Source organism: Aquila chrysaetos, chromosome 5 (assembly GCF_900496995.4).
Source record: "Aquila chrysaetos chrysaetos chromosome 5, bAquChr1.4, whole genome shotgun sequence".
NCBI lineage: Eukaryota > Metazoa > Chordata > Aves > Accipitriformes > Accipitridae > Aquila > Aquila chrysaetos.
In genome coordinates this window covers 69,324,328-69,350,045 of record NC_044008.1, presented here as the reverse complement: position 1 = coordinate 69,350,045, position 25,718 = coordinate 69,324,328, and the positions used below count along the sequence as shown (strand labels likewise).

The following is a 25,718-nucleotide window of genomic DNA, read 5'->3' as shown; positions in this document are numbered from 1 at the left end:
GGGCACGTCCGAGAGCCGTGCTTGACTCCCAGGGAGCCAGCTGGAGCACAGTTAAACTGGCACTTGAGCCTTGACATCCCTCCAGCACCAGCAGCCTGCCCGTGCTGCCGCACCCGGAGCGGTACAGCGGGACGCATCCTGCACCCGTCCCGCTACCCTCGTACCCAACGGTCTTGCAACCTCCAGCATCCTCACCATCACGTTCTGGTCGTGGGGCTCTGCTGATGGCGAGGGAGGAGGAGGAGGAGGAGGCGGAGGAACAACCTCCTACCAACACTCCTGGCCAGCATACGTGCTTTTTTTCTACTTTTTTTCTACACAAAATAAATTCCACATATTTAACAGTGATGCAGTATTTCAAGCCACGCTCGTTAGCACCTGCTGTGAGCATCTCCGACAGCACCGCTCATTCATCCCGTCTGCCCACGCGCCCTTGGCAGCGACAGCAGGAGGGGTGCGGGGGGTCCCCGGGATCTGTGTCGCTCCACAGGGAGCTGGCACGGGGACGCTGGCACCAACCTCCTGTCCCCTGCGCCGCTCCGGCCAGGCAAGGTGAGATGCGATGGGAGGGCACCTGCTTCCCTGCCCTGCCGGGCAGCATAACTCCCTGCAGAGACCCGACACACTCATCTCCCCCACCGCCCGAGCAGGGCAGGATCAGGCCCCGTGGGAGCTGCCAACGGCGTTTTCCCCTTCCCCCTCCTCCAGCCCAGCTGCAGCATGGGGCCGTGGGAGGTGGGAACGAGGCAGCGAAAGGTATCAAACGTGGCACCGAACCCGGCCATAAATAATCTCCCGAGCGCAGCCAGGTTTTGCAGCCTTTCCCCCACCTTCCTCCGGCAAACCTGGGAGCGTCCTGGATTCCTAACCTGGAAACGGAGCGAGACGGTGGAAATAGCAGTGACATTCTCCCCTCTTCTGAGAAGATGGGGATGAAAAGCAGCAGCGTCAGGGCGAGCTGCAGCCTCACCCGGCTCCGTGGGCAGCACCGGCCACGGTGCAGGGACGGTGTGACCCACGGGTTCACAAACCGTGGCCCGTCCACCCCTTTCCCACCCCAGGAAAATTTCATCTCATGATTAAGATACAGGATTGCCAAAAAGATCCTGCCTAGCGTCGCTTTTCCTGTATGCCTGGAGGCAAATCATCTCATCTGCCATATGCATCAGTTCAGCGTATAAAATTCGTGGAATAATAACAACAAGGATTTTTTTTTCCTCCTCCCCGTCGTGCTCTCTCGTGTCTGTTGGGAGTGCAGACTCCCCGGGACAGCATCGGCTGCCTGCATGCCGCAGTGCCCAGCACGGCTGCACCCATGGGTGCCACATTTCACAAGCACATGTCGCTGCTCGGGCTGGCTGTCCTTGGAAGATAGTCTAGGCAAAAATAACGTAGCTGGCCCTCCCCACCTTCCACCAGGGTATTTAACGCTAACGCGATAATCTCCTCTCCCCACGCACACGCACATTTTCTTGGAAGAGCAATAAAGGAGAATAAAAATATGAGTCTGGGAATGCTGGACGTTTACTAAGCCACCACCCTAGCAAGGCTTGGATGGCCAAAAAGCGAGCGGAGGGACGCCCGCAGCTCCGGTACATCCCGACAGGGTCCCGAGGGCAAGCGCAGCCGCTCAGCCGTACCCCACCTCAGCACCACCAGCGTGCCTCGGCTGGGAAACCCACCCCAGTTTAATCCACTTTGGCCTGAAAAATTGGGTGGAGGAAAGGTAGCGGGGAGGGACCGCCGTCTGGGGGGATAAGTGGATTTTCACAGGTTCCTGCAAGGCTGGAGGCAGAAGGAGCTACCCACCGGTGCTTTTGCCAACCGACCCCCAGCTTCAGCCCACAGCATCCTTCAGGGCTGCGAACACCAAAATCTCTGCCAACACCAAAATCTGCCACCACCAAAATCTCCGCCGTGGCAGTGGCTCACCCCAGGCGGGCTCCCAGCAAAAGCATCCTGGGTGCTGCATGCACACAAATCCTCGGTGGGGCTGTATTAGTTCAGTCACACAGACCTATTGATTCGGGAGCATTAATTGGCCTTCACTGTTCAAATACCGACCTCAATTAGAGCCACTTTTCCTTTTTTTTTTTTCCTCTTTTTTTTCCCCTTTGCTGGATCCTTCCCCTTGACTCTGCTAGTTTAATACGAGAATACCTACACTGGCCTTGGGGAGACTTGGCGTTAACTGTACATTTGTATCTAATTTATAGTCAGGCTCATCGCAGCCTTAATGAGCATGCCTCTAAAGAAAAGGGGGGGGGGGGGGGGAAGACACCTACTGCAGGGGATGTTTGCTGCCAGGCTTGGAGCGGCTCAGTCATTAAGGGGGATTTGGAGATGGCACTGCCAGCTTCGAGCTCTGGGTTTGAACAAATCCCAAATTCGGATGATGCTTAGCTGGAGTGACAGCACAGCCTTTCTTTCCCTGGGAGTTATCCCATCAATGCCGTGCGCATCCCAAAGGAGGAGCGCGGCTCTGTCCCACCGCAGCCCGCCCAGCCTCCAGCCCCCTGCTAGCCGGGAATGCAACGGCCCTTGAAGTTGCTCTAATTCTCATTATTTCCTTCCACTGATTTCCTACCCGTGGCATCCCAAGCCAAAGCCCAGGAGAAAACGGCCAGGATTTCAGATTTAATTAAACCTCGCTGAGCTGGCTGCAGCCCTCCTTCGAGGCCGGCGCTGATGCCGTTATCGCTGAGCCTCCCGCACACGGCAGGATGAGCCCGTGCCGATGCCGGGGAGCCGGAGGGGGCAACTCCTGCCCCGTGCTGGCTGGCATGGGGGTCCCTGCTAAAGTCCATGGCTTGGGGTTAATTCCCTTCCCAGAAGCACCACACACTTGTCAGGGTAAGAAGCCCAATAACTGGAGATTTTACCCCAATTCCCTTTTTTTTTTTTTTTTTTTTTTTCACCAGCTCGCTGCTGGTTTAATGGAGCCCCAGGATCCTCAGCCGGGTGCCAAAACCACATTGGAAACTGAAAGCTGACTTCATTAGGTTGGAGACAGAGAGGCAGGCTGCGCTCCCCAGCTCTGCCTGGGGTCTAAAATAATCCCAAAGGAAGTTTTTCCCAGGTCTCCGATGCTAAAGGAGGGGAGCAGGGTGCTGCGGGCACCCATGGGAGACCCCTGCCTCTGGCAACAGCTCTGTGCAGGAGGAACCCCGGCAGAGGCAGGAGCACCCAGTGAAGCCACCCAAAATTGCAAGTTAATTCTCTGCCTAGGGACAACTGGTGCTGGGGATGGACAGTGGGGAGGTGGCTGTGACAAGGACCTCCCCAGGCTGAGGTTTTCTCTTTGCTTGGGGTACAGCAAGTTGTCTACAGAAGGTTTCCAGGGTGCAAAGCCAGTGGGAAGCAGAGACTCACAAACAAGTCAGGTCCTTTTAATCCTGACACCAAATCGGGTATTTTGCTTTCTTTCACTAGCCACCCTGACCAGTTCCAGCAGAATCTGGAAGAGGAGTACAAGACACCACAAAGATAACTAAACTCCCCCAATTTGCACCCAAAATTGCCAGCTAGGTAAAGGAGGAGCAGGGGAAGTGTGCCCCATCCCCGGGGAGAGGCAGAGCACTGCCATGCCCCAGGCTCGGTGCCTGGCCGGTCTCGGCACACCGACTAACCAGCCAGCACAGCCTCGATTTTCCCATGGACTGTTTCCAGTCCTGCTTTAAAAGATGAACTGGAAATGACGGTCTTGAGAGCCACCAGCAGCCCCACTGGCCACAGCGGCTCAGACCAATGGGCATATACTGGTGCATTACCTGGACGCCAAATCGCTCCTTCCTTTTGCCATTTGTTGTGGAATTTCCCCCCCACCCCCGAACTCTAAACCATTAAGTGTCCAACACAAGCAGCAGAGGAGATGCAGCGAAGTACTCTGGACCGATTGCTTTGCAAGCTGCCTTTCACAGGGCACGGGTGGAGATGTGCAGTGAGATTTTGGGGCGAGGGGAGGGATTTCCCATCGGGATGGAGCCGGGAAGGAGGGAAGGCAGCTGCCGCTGCCCTAAGAGCCCCAGCACCTCAGTGGGCAGGCGAAAACAGTAACATCACAACAACTGCAGAGGTGGCTCCTTGCTGCCAGCCCCAACGGCCAGAAGAGCTTTGGCACAGAGATTTCCTGCGGTTTTAAAGCTCATCCCATCACTGCACCAATTTCATGCCTGACCAGGATGGACCCGCGACCCCAAACTGGCCAGCAGGAACCACCTCTCTCGCAGCCCTGCTCTTGGCCAGCGTTTATCTTCCCACAACAGATAAACCACGGGTGAAACTCCAAAAAGCCTCGACCGTTTCAAAGTCCCCCAGTCCCACCTGACAAGCACTTGAGCAAAGTCAGAGCTTAAGTCCTCCAGAAAGCCAGTGGAACTTAGACACTGCCGAATGTGTTACCTAACCTCCTCTCCCAGTGCCCTGCAGACTGAGCACCAGCCAGGAGGAGAAAAATAAATAAGAAAGAAAAGGTTGGCCTGAAAGTTCACAAAAAAAAAAATATTAACCAGCTCAGTTCACAGCCTTTAAAAAAAAAACCAAGCCATAAACCTTCCCAAAGCAATCACATTTATTTGCAGGAGTGTTTACACAAACCAGAGATACTCCTGAGTGTCCATGCAATGAGTTTTTTAATGGTAGGTCTGCAAGAACAGGGGAAGAAGGGCTGAAATGCATTTGCAAGACACACTTCAACAGCTCCAAATAAATGAATTCCTAAAATTTTCAGCGTATTAGTGAATAAACTCAGGAAACAGTTGCATTTGCTGAAGCGATTCAGTAGAGTGCTGCACCCGGCACGTGCACGCAACTTGACGTCCGCAGCATTTTACAAGAGCCGGGGCTGCTCTGAGCTTGCACGGCCTTGCCATGTTGTGGCATAACCCCGGCAGACCCTTCGCACCCAACAGCTACAAATCCTAATTAACCTGTAACAGCTAGGGCTAGTTAATAAGGTGCCGAGCAAGCCACCGCAGGAGGCTGCGGGGAGGACCAGTGCATGCCCCGCTGCCTCCCCCTTGCTGGATGCTGCCCATCGAGGAGCGACATTCCCAGTCCCTACGCCCCATTTTGGCAGTTTGGAAAACGCCAGCTCGGGAGATGGAGGACGAGGTGACCCCAGACACGGCAAGAAAAACCAGCCTGCGAGCGCCTGCAAATATTCTACTGTGAAACCATTTTGACTGCGGCGAGGTAGTTTCCAACCCTCCAGCCCCGAGCACCTCTTATTTTTCTCCCCCTTCAGCAACCCAAAGCCCGTCGGACAATTAATTCAAATCATTTTTCCCCCTCAAGACCTGCTGCCCTTGTGGAAAGAAAACAAAACAAAACCAAAACAGCAACCAAACTAAAAACCAGCCCTGGGCAGCTTGCACCTTCCCCATCTTCATCAGCCTGGGAACATCCCACTGAGCTGAACCCCCAAGTCACGTTACAAGCCCGATTCCCGCGAAGCCCCTGGGGTCCGGCAGGCCCCGACCCCCCCCCCCCCCTCCTCCCCGCAGTGGTGGGTTCACCTCGGGATAAACCCCCCCACCACCCCCCAGAGCGGAGATTTAACGCAGCGATGCTAAAAAACTACCCGGCCCGTTTCCATGGGTACGTGAGGCACATGTTGCTATGTGATGTTCGGTCCGTTACCGTGGAGACGGCAGGGATGTCACCACGCAGGGCTTATTAGTTGCCATGGCTATTAAAAGGCGCTTGTCCTCTGGGGACCTCGAAGGACCAGGGCCACCAGCTTGCCCTGTGCCTCTCTCTGGGATGTCACCAGTTCCCTGGGAGCCCGGTGGGGACGCAGGTCCCAGAGGCCGCGGTGATGGGCGCCTCCGAGCTAAGATAAAGAGGGAGCCCGGCCCCACATTTTCCCACGGAGAGCAGCATCGCACCCCAGGCCGCCACGTGCCCCGGCCCGTGGGGTGCCTTACCCATAACTAAGCAGAGTGTCCCAGCAATGGGGATTTACTGGGGGGGGTTACAGTTGACAGAGAGAGCCTAACGCCCTAAGGTGAGCGCACAGAAGGGCCCCGGTTGCCATCTGCCCACTGAACCCCGTTATACCTCCCAATAGCGCAGCACAGAGGATACATCTTTGCCCCGCCTCGGAGATGACTGTATGACCAAAACCACATGCTACGAGGCAAAAAACCACAACAGGACTCAGCTCTTACAGACAAGGCAGCGTCGCAAAATAAATATAAGAGCATCGTCCACCTCGAGGTCTTGCAGATAGCCGTAACCTGGACTTCTGCGCAGGGAACTGAAGCTAAACAAATCAGATCCTGAGGCTGGGATTTACCTGGGATTAGACACCCCACTTTGCTACAGGCGACAGCTTTTCGTTTTCCCCCATGCGTGCTTCGCGCGGCTGCAGCCGTCCCGGCAACGTGAGTCTGATCCTGAACAAGGCGTCGAGCGGAGCAGGCTCCCGTGGGACCATCCGAGACCACAGAGCTGCTCAGTTACTCGCCAAGGACCAGCACAGCAACGGCCCATACGTTCATTTGCCATCTCCGTGGCCAGATTTTCAGCCCTTCCCTCCTCCTCCTCCTCCTGCCTTCCTTCAGCCTGCCGCGAACAGCCACACAGTGCAGTACAGCCCCTGCCTGCTACTTCCAAAACCCATTTCTCCAAGTGCAGAGAGCTCCTTGTCCCTTCTCCGGCCCCTGCAGACACCTGGGCTACCAGCCCCCAGGACCCCGACGCAGGATCCGACCCCCAGCCTCACTCCTCTCCCAGCAGCTCCCAAGCGCCGCTTCACGCCCTGGCCCAGCTCACAGCCCTGAACCAGCCACTCCGTCTTCTCTCTAATTGCATTCCAGGAGGGGAAACAGGGATGCAAGAAAGTCCTGGCTTTTATTTTATTTTATTTTTTCCCCCCTTTAGACAGGCCAAGGCCGCCGCCGCAGAGCCCCCGCACTGCCGGGCCAGGACAGCGTCTGAACCCATCTCTGTCTGATTGCAAACCACTTCCCTAACAAGCTCAAAGTGGGGTTTTATGCAGCCATATAAACCCCCTATGGAAAATACTTACTTGCTTTATTAAATAAATTAAAGGTATTATTTTCTCATCATTTTGTTAGATTTTCTAGGAAGGATATAATTTTTCATTTAACTCCATTGCACGAAAAAAACCCACAACTGAAAACCTATAGAAAGGTATATTACCCTGCAGTGGAAAATTAGATTCCTCCTACACAATACTATAGGATGATTAAATATAACATATAGGAATATAACATGTTATTAAATTGTATAGTATCTTTCTAGAAAGACCTACAGTATAGGATTCCAAAAATTACTCCCAAAACCTATTATGTTTCAATCCAGCCCAGCTGGTTTCCTTTCTATTACATGCTGCAAGACTTTTCCTGAAAGGTTAGGGTTTTAATTGCATCTTGAAATGCTGCCGCACTTGTGCTCCGAGAATGGCTCCAAACTCCTCTGGACACGACAAACCTGAGTGGGAAACCCCCGGCCTTGGGGCAGGATGGATGCAGGGATGGATGTGACCTCGCTCTCTTCCACAGTCAAAAAATACCTTTATTGGCAGAGGGGAGAGGGTCCCAGCCGGGGCAGAGCTGGTCCCAGGCCCCTGGGTTCATGGGCACAAAGCAATTCTGTATTTCAGTTTAACTGGTCCCATCCCTCTCCCAGCACTCATTACCCCAAATATTGGGGGGGGTTCAAATAGTTATCGGTGCCCCAGCATCGTGGACCCATGCTCTTCCCCCTCTGCAAGAAAAAAAGGGTTAGGGATAAAAGTTGCCTTTAGCTGTTGCCATAGAGACTTTCCGGCTCAGCACAGAAACCCCAAATCTTGTCAAAAATGGAAGAATTTAAGATTTTAATCAGCAAGAACGCACAGGAGGCCAGGAGCATCAATGCACATCCTTGCCTTAACAGTCTCTGCCTTTAGATGCATTCGCCCCCCATTTAATAGCATCCTAAGAGCCAGCCAGGAGCGGGGATGGAAAGAGAGAGGAACGAAAGCGATGAAAAATCCTGTCCGCTTTCGAGTATTTTCTCTCCCCGCCGAAAGCAGCCTCTTGCTGGCCAGGCTGATTTCTGGACCAACAACCCACCGGCCAAGCTGTTTGTGTTCCCGCTTCCTTCATCCGCTGCCAGAAAAAGAAAATAAAATTCAACAATACGAGCTAGGCAAAATATTTCCCGGAACCGCCGCTATTTCTCCCATAAACTTCACCTCACAGCCAGTGCGGCCAGCAGCGGGGGGAGGAAAAATAAAAAGAAAACCCCAACTTCTAGCACCACGAGATGTTTTTGTGACCATCTCAAAATTGCTTTTTTCTGCCGCATCCTCCACATTTACTCCTGACCCGACTTCCACCACGACCACAAATCAAAACACCGTGGGATAAACTCACTGCTCTGGCATTTTCAGTGCTTGGCAGAGCCCCGGCTAAGACAAACACTGCCAGGAGCGCGCTTTGGTGGCTGCCTTTCCCCCACCAGCCCGGGCAGCACGCTGCAGCGTGCCGAGGTGGCCGGAGGATCCTATTTTACCACCATTTAAGACTTGCGGTGAGTTTGGGAGGGGATGGCATCTGCCGGCAGCTTGGGGATGGGGCAGCGGTTTCACCAGGCAGCAGGATGCTGGGGATAACCAAAGCCGCGGAGTCGGGGAAAAGCCTCCGGTGCCAAGGGGTGTTGTGTTTCGTGCCTGAGGATACAAAGTTTGAGGAATACCAAAACAAGGAACTTCAAAAAGGAGCGGTGTTGGCCCGGGGAATATTGTTGTATGAGCTCAGCCTCTTCGGAGCGATGGAAAAAAATCACGCGCTGACCCCGAAGCGACGATGGGAAGACTCTGTGCGCGGGGCTCGAGCCGAGCCGTGTGCCACCAGCATCCACCCAAGGCGCCCAGAGGGGAGCTGGGGGGGGGACGCGAGCACCCATGGCAGCACCCTGCACAGGAGGGGGGGCTCCCCCGCACACCCCAGCACCCCGAACTGCTCCACAGCCCCGAAGCCAGGGAAGACCCCAGAAGCGGGGGCTCAGGCAGGTCACCCCAAAAGCCCCCTGGCAAGAGGTGAGCTTGCTGTCGGCTTGCAGCCCGGGCGGGCTGAGGTGTCCCTCCAAAACCTTCCGCCACCACCGAGTGCCCATCTGCTCGGCTTCTCAGCCAGCCCCTCGTGTTTACCTGCTGCTGCCCACCAGGATGAAGGTTTATTTGCTTTCTGCTGACCCCATCCCTCCCAGCGCTGGGGGACGCAGGATGCATCCGCACCACCATCAGCTCCTCCAGAAACCAAGAACTGGAGTCAGGAGCCGGCAGGCAAGGAAAGTGCCAGAGGCAAAGGGTGCGGATGGGGAGTTACAGGCTAAAAGAGCCGCTCCAGCACCGGCTCATCCTTGAAAACAAGATGACTTTGGCTTGAAGGTCACCGGGAGAGGAGTTTTGTGACTCCTTTCTGTGCCTTTGCTCTTCTTCCATTGCAAAAGCACGTCTCACCACCGTGCTGCCATGCCCTGGGCCCTGCTCAGCCCACGGTGGGTACGTGCGTACGTACACACACACACTGTGTGCAACCCTACAACTGCCCTGGAGTCCCCCGGAGCTCTCGAGGCCGCTGCCAGGCTCAGGGCAAGGGCTCTGCTCGGGGACCCTTGCTCTTCCCGCTCCCCCTTTGCTCTGGACTAAAGCAGCCAGGCACCCATGGGTGCAGCCAAGCACCTGCGTGGCCTTCTGATATAGGGTTGAGGCAGAGGGTACCATCGCCTGTGCCCAGATAAAGGCTATGGACCACTCCAAATAGGATTCACCAAACGCAGGGAAAGGCCCCCAGCCCTCCCCTGCGCAGCCCCATCCCCCTTGAGCAGCTCCCTCGCCTGCTTTCTCTCTTGCTGTGCCTGTGTGTGGGTGTATTTGGAAACGAGATCTTTCCAGCTGAACTGCAAAATGAAATGCAGAGATCACAACTCCTCGAATAGCTTCATCGCGCACACACACTCCCCCCCCCCAACCTCCATCCTGCCCCCGATGCAAAACCCAGGCAATAGTAAAAAAAAAAAAAAAAAAAAAAAAAAAAAAAAAAGAGGTGGAAAAATCAAGGTATTCAGCAAATGAAAGGAGGGGATCTGGGGGAGGGGAGGAGGAGGCACAGCAAAGCGCTTTCTGTGCATCCTTTTATCCCCCAATTCACCACCAGATTTGCAGCTTGACCGCCGCTTGCCCAACCCTCTGCGCTCCCAGAGCTGAGACAACCCAGTTTCATGGGGCTACGAGAAAAGAGAAAACAAAACCCAGCAAAAGCCAAGCCCAAAACCCAGCTGCGAGGTTTGAACATCCGCTGCTGGAGGAGCCAGAGCCCATTTACTGAGACGAAGGAAGAAGCGTCTCCACCCTCGCTGCGGGTACCCCACGCTGGCCTTGGGCTCCTCCGCTGTTTTCCAGCCTGGTAAAAGACAGGATTCCCCCGTGCTGCTGCCACAAGCGGTTTCTGAAGAAGAAGAGGCTTCCATTTGCCCACGGCAGGGGAAATTGCTCCCACGGGAGCTGCGCGTCGGTGGCCGGGGCTGGAGGGGAAAGGCAGAGTTTGGGGAACGGGCTGGCCAGAGGGGACAGGACGTGCTCCATCCTAAGGGATGGGCTGGCAGGCTAAAATAGAAGCATCCTAACAAATACCCTCACCGTAGCAGTGCCTAACCCAGGCAAGGGGATGCACCAGTGCCTGGAGCAACGGGCGAGGGGCAGGGGAGGAGCAGGGGTGGGGGCTCGGAGCACCGCTCGCCTGGCCCAACACTCCTCGGCTAACACGGGCTGTGCCAGAGAACGGGGTCAACACACGCTGCCGTAAGGAGAGTCACGTAGGCAATGGGTTATCCCTACACGAAACAGAGCCCAAAAGGTGGGAAGGAAACACCCGCCTTAGCCTGAGGAAGGACAGACTGCCACGGCTCAGCCACCCAGGGATGCCCCAGCGCTTGCTTCAGCCTCACGAGAAAGGGGACCACGACAGGTCAGCCTAGCCTCTGCCATCGCCAAACCACGAGTTTCCCAAGCTGCTGACCCCGTGGGCACCCACATTCACACGGGTACAACAGGCCCAGGACACAGAGAAGCCCACCTGCCCCGGCATGAGGCACGTCGAGCCGCAAAATTCCCCACGCCAGCCCCACGGCCGGCATTGCTGGGGTGTCCGGGATCGGCATCGCTTCCACTGGGTCATCCAGACCGGAGCATCCGCGCAGCATCGAGGGCTGAAAGGGAAGATATCGCTCCTCTCCCCAGGCTCACAGATACCCGAACCCCTCGGCCAGGGCTATCGAGGGGTGCGCTGAGACTCCCCAGCTTACCTCAGCAAGCCATCCTCAACCCCCAGACAACTGCCTAAGGGGGACAAAATCCCAGGCACAGGGAAAAAGGGAGCGGACAAGAATACGAGGCTCCAGCTGCAATCCATCCGAACTCCAGAGCCGAGGAGCTTCACCCGCGCCTTTCCCCCGAGTCGAATCGGGCTCCGCGCCCTCCAGCGCTGAGCCGGCTGGGGGATTACAAACAATAAAGTGATTTATGTGAGGCAGAGGCCTTCAAGATTTATGCTGTACGCTCGCAGTAAAGTGCAAACACATTCCCCTCCGCACGTGGCTGGGTCCTTTGTCAGAGGAATTTGGATTTTTGACCCCAGAAGTCAGGATGAGTCTCTGAAGGAGCATCAGAGACAGACCTGCACTGCGACCCCGAGCAGATTATGGTCTCAGGGGTATATCCCAAGACATATTTATGGTCCTCCAAAGCAAGATAAGTCAATAACCACATACAGTAGCAGTTACAAGTCAGATATTAATTTAATTCCTCTCCTCCCTGTCTGCCCAAATAAGCATTAATTCAATGGAGCATCAGGGCCCCGTTATTTATCATTCTTACTGGGGTTTCCGTTTTCTCCCGTTAAGGTAGAATTGCTACAGCCAGGCTATCTAGACACAACGGTTCCTGAATTAAAGATACTCTGCATCCAACACAGGCATGGGGACCACCAGCCCCGACCCAGGTTTCATGCTATTAGCAGCTAACGCCGACGCAGAGGAGGCTGGTTAAAGTGCAGCCCATCAAATGCACTTGAAAGCTTTATTCAATCCGCAGCAGAAGGAACATTTTATTCCTACGGACCCCGGGGCTGAGCGGGAGCCGAGACGTTTGCTCCCTCCCGCAGGATCCGGCCAACCCAGCCCCGGGGGCTGCGCACCCCACCAAGGCAGCGCTCCCCGCCACCCCCCCAGAGCCGGGTTCCTCCCAAGTCTAGTCTCAACCCAGAGCTAAAAATGAACCTTATTCATGATTAACATCTATATTTGCATAGCGTGGCTGGCAGCTTAACACCAAATAAATGTTTTGGCAGAGGGAGTCACAGGCATGGGGGCGAGCCCTGCCCTCCAGAAGGGAGCTTCAGCCTTGCCATGGGTTAACGAGCACTTTCTAATTGAATTAACAAATCATTAACAAGTCCTGTCCGCCATCTGGGCAGAGGAGGGCTCTGCCTTGGGCTGCTCTCCCCACCAGCATCTCGGGAGTGCGCAGAGGCAGTCAATAACGCCGTAGGAGGAGGGAGTGCTAAACCTGACCTGATTAAGTTATGAATCACAGGAAATCCTGAAGGCATAAACCCCCCCGGGGCGGTGGGGCTGCCAAGGTGGGTGAATCCCGGTGAATCCCCTCACCCGCTCCGCTGCCGCCGGCTGCGGGTTTGCCTCAGGGTTAGGAAGCATCTTGAGGCTGGTTCGGTGGATGCACTGGGGGAAATCTCTTGGAAGAGACCCAAATTAGAGATAAATGTAAGGATGCTTTGCATCAGGAGCCCTGTAAGTGTGGGGCTAGCATCTGGATTACAGTAAATAAATCCCCTTTTCTTTATAAGCTCGTCTGTGCCAAGCTCCCAGCTCTCACCCATCACCTGCTTTAGCGTTTTCTTCCCGTTTTCACCCCGTCCTGCCCTCGCCCCTGGGCTTCGCATCCCAGCAGAGGGAGAGAGAAAGCCGGGAGGACACGAGTGACAAAAAAACCCAAACCACCAAACGACAGCCGGTCCCTTCCGCCTAGGAAACACGTTAAAAATCCCAGCCAAAACCACGTTTCAGGCACAGGAGCCAAACCAATAGACAATTTCCATCCACTTGTGACTAACCGGTGAACTTCTGAGGGTTGAGTCATGGGCACATCCCGGTCCCACACACGTGTGCATGGCCCCGGCTTGGGGCTCACACCGGGACCTGCCCGGCCGTGCTGCACCTCGAGCACGCGATTCTGTTCCTGGCACCCCGACAGCCCATTTCCCGTAAGGCAGTAACCAGCGCCATGGCAGTCATCACGGAGATCGAGCCTGAAAGTTTCTCTCGGCAAATATTCAGGCTGAAAAATGTGCTTTTTCCATCTGCTCAAAGCCTCTTTGCTGGGGCTTTGGTAGGAAGCAGATGTGAGAGTATCCCAAAGCACGATCGGTCGTTACTCACTCCGTTATATAAAACCATGAGAATTTCCTCCTTCTTTTTTTTTTTTTTTTTTTTTTTTTTTTTTTTTTTTTTTTTCTTAGCACCAGGCCAGATTCCTGGGTGAGAGGCCAAGGCTAGCGAAAGCCAAAGCCAAACAAACCCAGGTTGGGGGAAACCTCCGCGTGCATCACCAACCAAAGGGAATATTTCACATCTAGGTCGCTCAGCAGAGAGCCAAGGCGCCGGGGAAGGGAAAGCCACGATCTGGCCTCATAACAAACCCAGAAACACTTAGGCCTCCTAATTAACTAGGAAATTCAACCCCCTCCAAACCACAACGAAGCTTCAAAGCCCTCCCCAACCTGACTCCGGATGCTCCTTCCCCGGTTCCCCACGGACGGCCCCGCTCCCCCGGACCCTCCTCCCCATCCGCGGCAGCCAGCAAAGCCGCCGGGGGCAAAGGCTCCCCGGGGCTTCTCTTCCAAGGGAAAAGGATTTCACGATCCAAATGAAAAAGCCATCGGGGAGGTTCATTTTGGCCAAAGGTTTTCTCCCTTCCAGCAAAACAGTAGAAAAAGAAAAGGAAAGCTAAGAGAGACCTGGGCAGGGAACTTGGGGCAGTCAAAAACTTGGTCTTTTCTGCACGGAAAAAAAGTGAAACAGAGTTTAAAGCAAAAAAATGGGAAAAAAGCATTTTTTCAGCACGACGCCAAAACATCTGCAGGGGGTGTGGGGGGAGAAGAAAGCAGAAAATTTTCTATGCATCATAAAATCCTGGGCATTTCCAAACCGGCTCCAACACCCAGCGCTACTGAACAGGGGAGAGAGCACAAAAGCCGATCAAGTCGAGAGCAACGAGTCCGCCCGGATCAGCCGGGAGACACGTCGGCCCCATAGATGAGCGGCGGCTGGGGTGGTCTGGCCCCATCCTGAATTACCGCCCGCCTGTCTGAGCCCCCCGGTCCTGGGCACGAGGGGCTCTGGGGAAGAGGCTGCGATCCCCTCCCAGCCACCCTGCCTCGGCTCCCGGCCCCAAATGAAAAGCAGGTCTCCGGAGATGGGCCTCCCCCCCCAACCCCGCGTGGGAGCCCTTGTTCCGGATTTCCTACAAGGAGCCAAAGCAGAGCTGTCCCCGAGCAGAGTAGGGTCCCCGGGCAGGACGGGGCCACCCCTCCCGGCCGGGGCTCCCCACGCCAGGATGACATAACCATGAACCGCATGAGGCCGAGCCTTTTGTCTGCACGCCGGGAGAGAGGGAGGGAAAGCAAGAAAGGAAGAAAGAAAGAAAACTTCTGGAAGTCATTACGATTCCTCTGCTCCAGTCTCCTTTTTGGCAGACAGCTTCCCTCTCCCCTTCCCTCCCCGCCCCCCCCCCCAGCCCGCTTCAAAATGCCAGCCTATGATTTTTAAATGAGAAAAAGCTGCGCTGTACTCCAGCACTTGGATAAACTCCTACACAAACTTCCAGATGTGACACAACAGCCTGGAAGAGGGAATTCGCAGAAGAATCTCCTTAAAAAACACACACGCAGGGAGCAAAGGAAACGCCCGGCTGCTGGCACGGCCGGGCGCTGGACGGGTCCAGAGATCCCTGGTGAGATGTGGTGCATTACCTAGATTAGGATCGAGCGGCTCCCGGCTCTGCTGGGGAGGCAGCAATGAGAGGGATGCTGGCCGCTGCACCCAGCTCCGGGAGGTGAATACCGCCCGCCGCTCCTGCCGAGCTCCCGAAGGGTTTGCGATCAGCAGGGAAGAGAGAGGTCTTGCGGTTATTCGTCCCTCGGGAGGAGGGAAATAACCACCTCACCCTTGCGCAGCCCTTGCTAAAAGGCGACGGGTCCGGCTTCCCTCCGAGATCCTCGCACGGGAGCTGCTGTGAGCTCAGGGATGCGCCAGCACCTGCCCCGGGGAGCAGCAGGATGCTCCATCCTGGCTGGGGGGGCCAAGGGGCTGTGGGACCCCCCCCAGCCTGGCAAGTCATCCTTCTCGTTTCCCCCCAGGAGCCGGGGAAGGGGCATGGAGCTGGCGGAGGCTCGGCCGCAGCAGCAGTGTTTCCCTCTGCCCGGGGAGCGGCAGGACTTGCCGGCCGGTGAACCAGGTCATGGGAGAGAAACAAGTTCAGGTGCGCTGGGGTGGATCGGATGCAAGTGAAGCAAACGGATTCTGACTCCTTTGCAGGGATTTTAAATCAAACCAAGATCCCTTTCAGGTCCAACCTCTCAAAACAAAGCCTTTTGCTTTGTTGAACCCAAAAGTGATGTTAGAACAGATGCACTGAACTTTAAAGGACGCTGTGTGTGCTCTCCCCTCAAAACACACCCTTTTGATAACAACAAAAAAAAAATTATATTTTTAACCCTGTGCTACAGCCGAACCCTTCAAGCCGCAGCACGTGCAGCGCCCGGCTCTCCCCATGAGCTGGCACAGCCGAGGAGGGGACGAGGACCCCGAGCACCCACGGAGGTGACGGGGGTTTCTGCTCGCACCGCGGGCATCCCCATGGGAACGCTCTGGGAGGCACCGCAGGGGTTGGGAAGCCCAAACCGCAGTACAGCTCAGCGGGTTCGGTTCTCATCCCCACCAAGCAGGAGGCTCCTTGCCGCGGTGCAGTCGGACACGCAGACGCGTCCCTCCAGGAGAGCCGGATCCAGCCAGGCCGATGCAGAGCGGTGCCGGCACACGGACCCACGGGGCTCGAAGCGAGCTCAACGGGCGAGGGCTGACCGGCCCCCTCGGTGGGGCCAGCGCTGCCTTCCGCGATGCGCCGAGCTCCAGCACGGCGGCTCCAGCCGTCCCGTGAGCCAGCCCGGCGCAGACCTCAGCTATGCCTTGGCACGAGGCCCCGAGGGCTCCGGGCCCGCTCCTGGAGGCCGCCGGCCATCTGCAGCTCTGCCGACTTTCAACGAGAGCTGGGGGCACTCGGCAGCTCCCCAGGACCGAGCCTTTGATCATCCACCTCTCGCTAATGGGAAGCGAGCGGAGCCGTGCGAGGCGGCTGCTGGAAGAGCCCTCTGGGTTTTATTGCAGACCAAAGGCGGAAGGCAGGGCTTGGTTGCCGTGACCGGATCAGAGATGCGTTTCTTTCCTAAAGCCATTATTGAAACCCAAATCCCGAGGACCGTGCACGGGAGCAGCCAGGCGAGACGGGAGCACTCCTCCCATCGCCATCCAAACCCACCCGCCCCAGCGAGGGCATTCACGGGGCTGCCTTTCACCCTCCGAACGGGGACGAAAAGATGGGATTTCAACCGATTTGGGGGTGTGTCCCCAGAACAGCACCTTTCAGCAGCTTTTTGCAGCCCCCCCATTGCCGGCGTGCTGCTCCCCAGGCAGCAGCGCTCTGCAGGCAGACACTGCGCGGGGGAAGAGGCAGATTTCAGTACTACAATAGAGATCACAGGCCCTTTCAGTTACACTGTTATTTTCCTATTCAGAGCTCTTAACACCAAGCGGTAGCATCCTCCCCACTTTCTCCATCCCCGCTCTTCAATCACTCCGCAACTCTCAAGAAATAGCCTCGTTTCTTGTCTCTGATCAGAGAAGCAGCCTGGCACAGACCCTGCTACAGCCTTTCATCCTCCCAGCCTTCATGGTGCTTTTATTTTATAAGTGAAAGTCAAGTAACCAGCTTGCCTCCTCTTTTCTCCCCCCCCCTCCTCAGAAATGCCAGCTTCTCCTCTCACTGCCTTGCCAGCACGCACACCAGGACACCCTGCCTGTCACCCGCAGCCCTTCCCAACCCCGAGTCCGTGGGTCCTTCGCTGTGACCACTAAACACGTCCCACCCACGCTCCTGCTCCTTCCCTTTTGACCCAGGTGGTCCTCACCCGGGGCAGAGCTTTTCATCCCAGAGCCAACGGGAACATGCGGGTGGAAAACCAGGCTCATGCCTCCCGAGTCCTTGCAGCACCCAGAGAGGTTTTTGCTCAAAGACCAAGATGGAGTGGAGGGGGAGGACAGCTTGGCAGGGCTGATACAGTTTTAGGTTTAAAACCCCAAGATTTCAGCTGCTGGAGTATTTCTGGATCAGGACAAGCTTCATGACCTCTTTCTAGTCCTAGGGGAGAGGAGGAGCGGGAGAGCAGCACAGGTCCACCCATCTCTGCTCCAGACAGCAAGGGAGAAGCCTCCCCGGCCCAGGCAGAGGATGCTCTGACTGGAAACACAGTAGAAAAGACCAACAAACCACCTCGACAGGACTTTGCCTCCTTGCTGGACACTCGGCACATCAACCCGCCACCCTCCCCCTAAGCCCGCATCCCAGCCTTGGCTACCACGGTCACACAAGCTTCCTGGACAGGGATGGAGAGCAGCATCCCAGGAGCTCCAGCTGCACCCCGGGGGCACAAGGTGCCCTTCCCGGGGCAGGCGAGGGAGCTGCGGGTGCAGGAGCAGCTCCAGCACCTCCTCCCGACGCCTTGTCGGCAGCAAAGTTTATCAGCCCGATTAGCACACTGCAGACCCGCTTTGCCAAGCCAGCAAGCCGTGCACCTCCACAGGCACAGCTCAAACAAGAGCCTTCCCATCCAATTTCTTCATAAGCAGCCAGCCTCACGCATGGAAAGGTAAAACCACCCAAGAGAGCGGCAGAAGCCAGTGAAAGCCCCAAATCCCTGGGGGCCGCGGCAGGATTCACCAGCCACGTGAGCCCAAGCGCTGTCACTCCTCTCCAGGGCAGCTGGTGGCAACAAAGACTTTCCAGCGACGTGATTATACGGTTTTAGCACCGGAGCGTGATTCCTAGAAGATTACGGCCTGAGAAGGGCCACTTTACTGGCCCACCACACTAAAGGGAAAAAATAAAAGTAATAAATATAAACAAACAATGGCTCAGCTCCGGCGCTCGGGCTGCAGAGAGCCGAAGGGACAAGCAAGATGCTGCTCTGCTGAACGGCCCAGCGAGCGATGGGACGCAGTGTGGGTGCCAAGCTGGCCACTGCCTTCCTCTCATCTGCAGGCTGAAGTGCTTTTTTTGTGTTGTTTTTAAATAAACTCCCCCAATTCTGGTTCAGTGACCCTGAAAACAAACAGCCGCATGCAGACACACGACTCGGAGACCCACAGCATCGTCCCCTGTGGCCCCGGGGCTCCCAGCAAGCGCCTTTCTCTGTCAGTAATGAGTGAAAAATTAGCGACAAGGAAAATCCCAGCTTGCAGGGCTGCACCTAATTCTCATCCCCTGCTCGCAGCAGAGCTTGCAGGTGCCCACAATACCACTAATTTTCCAAGGACAAAAGTTAATCTGCTTGTATGTGCAGCCACAGAGGAGAATACACATTTCAAGCCATTATCAGGGTGGGGGATTTCACTGAAAACAACTAAGAACATGCAGGTGTTAACACCTGCTTCAAAACGGCATCATTAGGAAGGAAAATGAAAAAAAAAAAGAAAGACTTGAAAACATATTTAAGCCAGCAATCATAAATTAATATTAGTCATAGTAGGCAACAAGAACACACTGACTTGCAGCCTGTTGTTAGTATTTCTTCCCAAAACAGAAGGCTTCACAAAGTTGCAAGATTTCCTAAGATGCTTAAATAAATGCAGCTTTGAACTGTTCAGCTGGTGTGAAAGAGATTTGGGGGGAAACTGCCAGGAGTATTCATGACTGGGAAGAGAAATCTTGTTTTTCCCCTCCTGGGGGACATTTTAGGAAAGAAGGCAGCCTGTTTATCAGATAAATTATTGCTGAAGCTCAAGTAAAACAATATTCGCAACTCTGGCAGACCGTTGCCACTCTTCCTGGGCACATCGACCTCAGCCAAAATGTAATTCCTAACAGTTCCCGCACACCAGGAGCGGAGGAGGACTCGCACAGGATATTCTGGCCCTCTACACCATGTAACATGTCCTCCCTGCTACCGCACAGCCTCTCCCACTCCAGATGTGGGTTCGCTGCCCATACATACTCGCCTGCCTTTTGCACAGCCAGAGCGGCTCGGACCCGGTAACTTGCCGCTCAGCCAGGCAGCGGCTGCCTCTCCCACACCAGCCCCTACTGGAAGCCACATCGCTTCGCTTTATTTCATTTCGGGGTTTTGTTTCTGCAAATAATAAATGGAACTGGAGTTTGGGGATGGTAAAGCACTTGCAATGCTACAAACCGTGCGCTGGTTGCAACTCAACTCCAGGGGAGGCTTTAAAGGCACCGAGACCATGGCAAGAAGCAATTTTTCTATTGTCTTTTCGATTTCTTTTTTTTTTTTTTCCCCCTCTTCTTTTGAAAGCTTAAACTTGACTAAAGCAGCTCGGACACAGAGCCTGTGCTGGAGCAGACAGGGAGTTTGGAAGGAGACCAGACACCTTTGCGGGGTCACGGCTCACCCCAGGACCTGGCGAGCAGCAGCCCTTGGCTGATGCACGCCCCGGGGACCGTAATCCCCGCCTGGCCCGGACCCCTCCAAGCAAGGAGCATCCCCCAGGACACGGCAGAGAGCGGGCCCTTCAGCCGGCCTCGCATACCGTGAATTATTTAGGGACCCTGGAGCCGGGCGGCAAACCAAACCCCCAGCACCACCGCCTCCCCCCAGATTGCACCCCCCTTAAAACCTTCTGGGAAGGGACCGGGGAGCCTAAAACTGGTGAGAAACGGGTCAGGGAGGAGAATGGTTCTGCAAGGGGGGGGGGGGGGGGGACTAGGCTTCGGCTCCCTCGGTGTGCCGGGGAGAGCGGGGACACGGGAGGCCGGCCGATCCCCGGGGCAGGAAGGGCCGGCCGGGGCTCCCGCTCCGACTCCCGGTGAAGCGGCGCGGCGGAGCCCGCGGGAGCCGGAGCATCGCGGCGGGGCGGCCGGGAGAGGGGAGCCCCGCACCCCGGCGGGGAGCACCGAGCCCCCTGCAACAGCCCGGAAAACTTCCCGGCCGGGCAGCGGGGAGGGGGGCGAGCACCTCCCGGGTTCCCCCCCCCCCACCCCACCCGGGGAACGGAGGGTGATGGGTCCCCCCAAACCCCGGCTCCTTCCCCATCACCCAGCGGGCTCCAGCCGGGAGATGCCCGCCGCTCCGGGGGTGGGGGGGCCGCGGGGCTTACCTCGCCGCCGAGCACCTGCAAAGGATACGGGTTACAGACCAGCCGGAGGCACCAGCTCCGCGGCCGGCTCTCCTGGCTCAGGTAGAAGAAGACGACGGGGGCCAGCGCCGGGTAGGGCAGCGCCTCCGCCTCCGAGTCACCGCTGCCCGCCTCCCTGTCCCCCGGCCCCGGGCGGCCCCCGGCCCCGGACAGGTCATTAAGGCGGATGAAAGTCTTGGCTCTGCCCGGCTCCGGCTCCTCCTCGGCCGCTCGCTGTCCATCCTCGTCCATCCTCCGGCCGGCGGCCCCGGGGGGAGCCGGGACGACGCGGGGCGAGCCGGGGGGGGCGCCTAGAGGGGCGCGGCCATGGCGGGGCCGGGGGGGCTGGGGGCTGCGGCGGGGCGGCTTCAGCGCCGGGGTGGCATGGCCGGGCGAGCCGCTGCCTCGCCCCCCCGCCGGGGCCGGGGCCGGGCCGCCCCCCTCGCCCTGCCCTGCCGTCTGCGGGCTCCGTAGCTCCTCCTCGCCGTGCCTCCGGGGGCCCGAGCCGGGCGAGCCGCGGGCAGGGAGGCGGCGGCGGGGCGGCCCCCCGCTGCCGGTGCTGGCCCCCACCCGCGGGGCGGGCCGCCTTAGCGGCTCTGCCTGCCCCCTCCGCGCCCCAACATCTGCCCGGGGCGGGGGGTGGCTGCCCGGGGCCGGGCGGCGGAGGATGCTCCCGCGGGCGGCCGCGCCGAGCCGAGCGCTCCGCACAGCTGGATCCCTCACTCCAACTTCAAGTCCCGGCTCCTCCTCCCCCCGCCGCCAATGGGGGCTCGTTCCCGGCCCCTCCGCGTCTCCCCATTGGCTGTCGCGGCTGTCCGTCCGGGTAGCACAGCTGGACGGGCAGGCACGGGTCCCCCCGGGCTGGACGGGGCGCACCCGCCCGGTGCTGCCCGGCTGGGGGTCGGGGCCGGTCACCCCTTGCCGGGGGTGGGGGGCGGAAAGGAGGACCTGCAGCGCCGAGCGCTGGAGACGGGGCCGTGGGGAAGCCCTGCGCTGCGTTCGACAGAGGCAGCCCCCGGTGGGACCCACTGCAGCACCGGGAGAGGGGGAAGCCGATGAGCGGCAAGGGGGGGGGGAGGAGGGGAAAATGATGGGGCGGGGAGGGGGGGGGGGGGGAAGATGATGGGGCAGGGGGAGACCGACCCGGCTCGGCCCCTCCTGCCGGGGGGGGGGCATGAGCCCCAGGCGAGGGAGGCCCACCGGGGCCAAGGTGCCGAGGGCAGCAGGAGCCGGTACCGGGAGCGAGGCTTACGCCAGCTGCAGCCCCCGGTAGCTCGGGATTCAGCGCCCTCCCCAGTGCCGCGGCTCCGCTCCTCGCTGCTACGCCGGCGAGTCCTTCCCGAGATCCTCACCCCGCTACAGGGCACCGGGAGGCTTCCCCCCACCGTGTCCCCCACCGCTTGCGAGCGGAGACAGCGCTGCTGGGCTCGGTGCATGTGGGGCACGGCCGGGTGCCCCCCCCCCCCCAGCTCTTTGCGAGGGGCCACCCCGTCTGGAGCAGATCACCCCTGGGCTGGGGGCACGATCCCGGCCAGCAGGTCCCAGGAGAGCGGGGCCCCGAGTGGGAAGGGGGGGGGGGGAGACGGGACACACGACCCGCCACCCCCCAACCGTGGGAGCAGCGGGTACCCCCGGTTCCCCCCCGCTCGGAGGACGCGGCCGGAGCTCCCTCTGCCGGTGCAACTCCCGGCCGCGACGGGAGCCGGCCCCGACGGCGGGGACCTCGCCGCAAGCAGCCCCCGGGGCGGGGGGGGGACCGGGAGGGGACCCGGCCCCGAGCGAGGGGCACGCCACGCTGGGCGCTCCCGGCCACGGCACAAGCCAGGGACCTTCTTTCAGCAGGGGCAGAGGAAAGGATTTTCTGCAGGCATCACTCATTTTGAGCACAGACATCCCCACAGGCTGAGCCAAAGCCCTGTTTTTAAATGGTTAAGATTTCTTGCCGCTTTAGAAACAGCTTTCTCACCTTTCTGCGGTAGCCTCCCACATCATATATATATGTATATGAGCATCCCCTTCCCAAGAGCTCCAGCTAGCTCAAAATCACCTGCAAGAGCAATAGGAAGATGCTCTTGTCTGACCCAAAATGCCTTCTCTGGGCTGAATCCTGCTGGCCTGGGAGCACACTTGATCTTGGATTCACAGCCTGTGCTGTCCAACCTGAGACAAATCACATGGCTGTTGGCAAAACTTCAAGGCCAGCCAGGCTCTGCTGCAGAACTGTGAGAGACTGTGTCCAGGCGGAGGAGGAGATACAAACCCCACAGCCCCACCACGCATGGCCAGGAGACCCTCCTGCAAGCCCAGGAGGACGCAAGTGTGACAGCACGTGGCGCACGTGACACCAGACGAGCGGAGAGCCCACGACACAGGTGCTAAGGACAGGGACTCCCATTTGTTTCCCAGGTTTCTGAGTGATTTCCCCCCTCTGGATGCAGCGTCTGTACTCATGGAGAGGGCAAAGCTCGACTAGTTCTTTGGCCTCTCTCCACTCCTGCCAAAGCAAGCAGACATACCGACAGGCCAGGAGCTCCCTCGCTTCCCCAGCAAAGGCTCCTGCGGTGGGGGACACCCCAGCCTTTGCTCCCCTGGCAGAGCACAGCCCAGTAGCCCGACAGCTCGGCTGTTGTACAAATGCAATTCACGGAAAGGTCCACAAACACATTTGCATGTGCAAGGTGCAGTCTTAGATCAAGCAATTTCCTCGCTACATATGTACAGCCTGGCCACAGCTGCTTTTGATCCGATTCTCTTTGTATCCTGATAATGTACAGAGAGCCTTTGTGTGTCGGTCTGTTTATTTAAATGGATTTGGAGCAAACATTTTTTTAAAAGCTGAAGCTTTGAGCCTCTAAGTGGGTTACCAGATTATATGCTGTCTCCATTTTAATTACATTTGGCTCGTTTTGTTTATTGCGTACATTTTCGAGAATTATGCTCGTCGTGAGAATTGAAAACATTTTGCTTTAGAAGATACCTGCCCTATAAAGGGATCCAACATCACACAGGAGACGCGATGCAAACCTTCCCATCTCAAAGAGCACTCTCCCTCCAACTAAAACAGGAAAAGAAGAAAGGCTCGACAGAGCCATATATCCTCTAAGTTTAAAATGAAGCACCTGAACATCAGGAGGATCAAGCCAACACCACCAGTCTAGCAGGATTTTAGCATCAGCAAACACAGATAGGATGATGCTCTGGCTAGGGAAGAGTGATCTTGGTTGTGGATCTCAGAGGGACGAGAGCACGGAGCCTGTCACAGCCTGGCCGGGGTGTTTGTCATTCCCCGTCTCAGCCGGCACCGGAGCAGAGGGAGCATCCAGAGCTTTGCTGTCTCACCTCGGGTGGGCAGAGAAGTTAAACCAGGAGCACCCCGGTGCTACCCCAGCCCAGGACATCTCCCCAGGGAGCCTTTCCCACCTGCCTAGGGTAAACCAGGAATTTGTCTTCCTGAAACACATGGCGGGGGTGGCTTTGAGATGGAAGTGGAGGGATCAGTTGAGGAGAGGGAACACAGCTCTGGCCTGGAGCTTTGGTGAGAAGGATGGAAAGCAGCAGAAAGTAACCCCGGACACCAGAGCTGCACATTTAGGGATTGGGGATGTAAATGAGAAGAAATTTTAATACAGTATAAGAAACTAATGAGGTCACATTCACCTCACACACACAGTCCTGGCCTCCTAATTATACCAAAGATAGCACAGGAGAGAGGGATGGGGGTGAGCCAGGGACAGCTCGGGTGGCAGCAGGAATTTTAGGGCTGTGGTGTTTTGGAGGGGTGAGAGGGAGGGGGGTCATGCACTGCAACATCAGTTATGCCTCCAACAGCAGATGTGATACCCCCTAAATTACTCAGCAGACCCCCGGCAGCTACAGGAGCTGTGCCACCCGAGGACGAGGAAGAAGAAGAGGAAGCAGAGCTGTTTTCATCCCAGCACAGCCCTCTTGCTCTCCTCTCCCCCCTGCAGCAGAGCTGCCCCCCACCATTTCAGGACTCTTTCAGGGGAGCACAACCCTGCACTCTCTTTCTTAGTGGTACTTCTAGGAAAAGCATCACGAGCAATATTTCACGTCAGGGAGGAAGCTTTAGCCGAGCCGATGCTCACCAAAGACGGCTCTGGCGTGGTAATGGGATTTGGAGTCGGCTGTACAGGAGCTGCACTGAGCTGTAATGGGAAAAGCCTACATCTGTAACCATTTTAGCAGGAGGCGGATTGAAGACAGCCTCAACGGAGAGGCTCCAATCCGATGGGAACTAGTCGCTATTTGTTTTGCTGTTGACATACAGCTGCAGTAGCTGTGGGTGATTTTAATAAGATGGGATAATATTTCTATCAGTTCTGGGAGCTATAGATTGAACCCATATAGGCATCTGGCTTAGGGCTGAGTGATAAATCGCAACAAGATCCAAAGCTCTTCTCATGCCTTGGAACGGGAGAGAAAACATATTTCATTTCGGATGTCACAGTTTGAGGGCAGAGCAGGCCTCCCACGACCAATTTACAGACTCGAGTGTTGTTGAAGAGCACTTTGATGGCACCAGGCCCGCTCTACCCCTGCTCCCCCCACCCCACCAGTGACAGTTAGTGTCGTGGGGCCAGAGCCCTTGCCATGCATGGGGGCTCCTGGCTGCCCCCATCAGTGAATTAACCTCCCGAGAAACGCCGTTCACCGTATTTCACCTGACACAGCTATAGCACAGACACCAGAGACCCCCCTGCCCACCCCTGCTTCTGCCTCTTCCCACCAAACCCAGCCCCACACAGCCCTTGGTCCCTCTCCAGTGTCCCCCCTGCTCCCTCCAGCCTTAGCACAGCCCCCCAGGCTGCTCCCATCCCTCAGTGCCCACAGCTGGAAGAGCCCCAGACTAATGATTTTAGCAATTTGCTTCTTAGGACAGCAGCTAACGACCTGGGAGGAGCAGGAGACCAGCCCCAGGTTCGACACAGCACAAGATAACGGCTTAACCCTGCATAACCCCATCCAAACAGCTGCTTTTCCTCAAGAGCTTATTTTGCTAATTCCCTTTCTCATCACCCAGGCAGTTTCTTGCCCTCCTCAGTTATCCCGTTGGTGCCACAGCCATGGCCTTCACCCTGAGCATCTCAGGGCTTCCCAGTCCGGTGCCGCATCCCCAAATCCCAGGGCTGGGTACTGGCACTGGGAGCCACTGTGGAGGGTTTGGGAGAAGCAATTGCTTAATGAAACCAACTGCTAGAGGC

General features: G+C 57.1%; 1 protein-coding gene across 21 annotated transcripts in view; it reads right to left on the bottom strand.

The window, feature by feature from the left end:
- CACNA1G (calcium voltage-gated channel subunit alpha1 G) overlaps window positions 1-21,206 on the bottom strand; it is a 151,758-nt gene extending 130,552 nt beyond the window's left edge. For 12 of the 21 annotated variants that reach the window (XM_030013949.1, XM_030013963.2, XM_030013961.1 and 9 more), the window contains exon 1: window positions 20,507-21,204. In XM_030013949.1, coding sequence (XP_029869809.1) covers window positions 20,507-20,748 — 242 coding nt within the window. In that variant the 5' untranslated portion in view covers window positions 20,749-21,204. Of the gene's footprint in view, window positions 1-20,506 lie in introns of all 21 variants that reach the window. The other 9 variants (XM_030013966.2, XM_041123600.1, XM_030013957.2 and 6 more) reach the window with 3 other exon arrangements.
- Window positions 21,207-25,718: the final 4,512 nt, after the last annotated feature.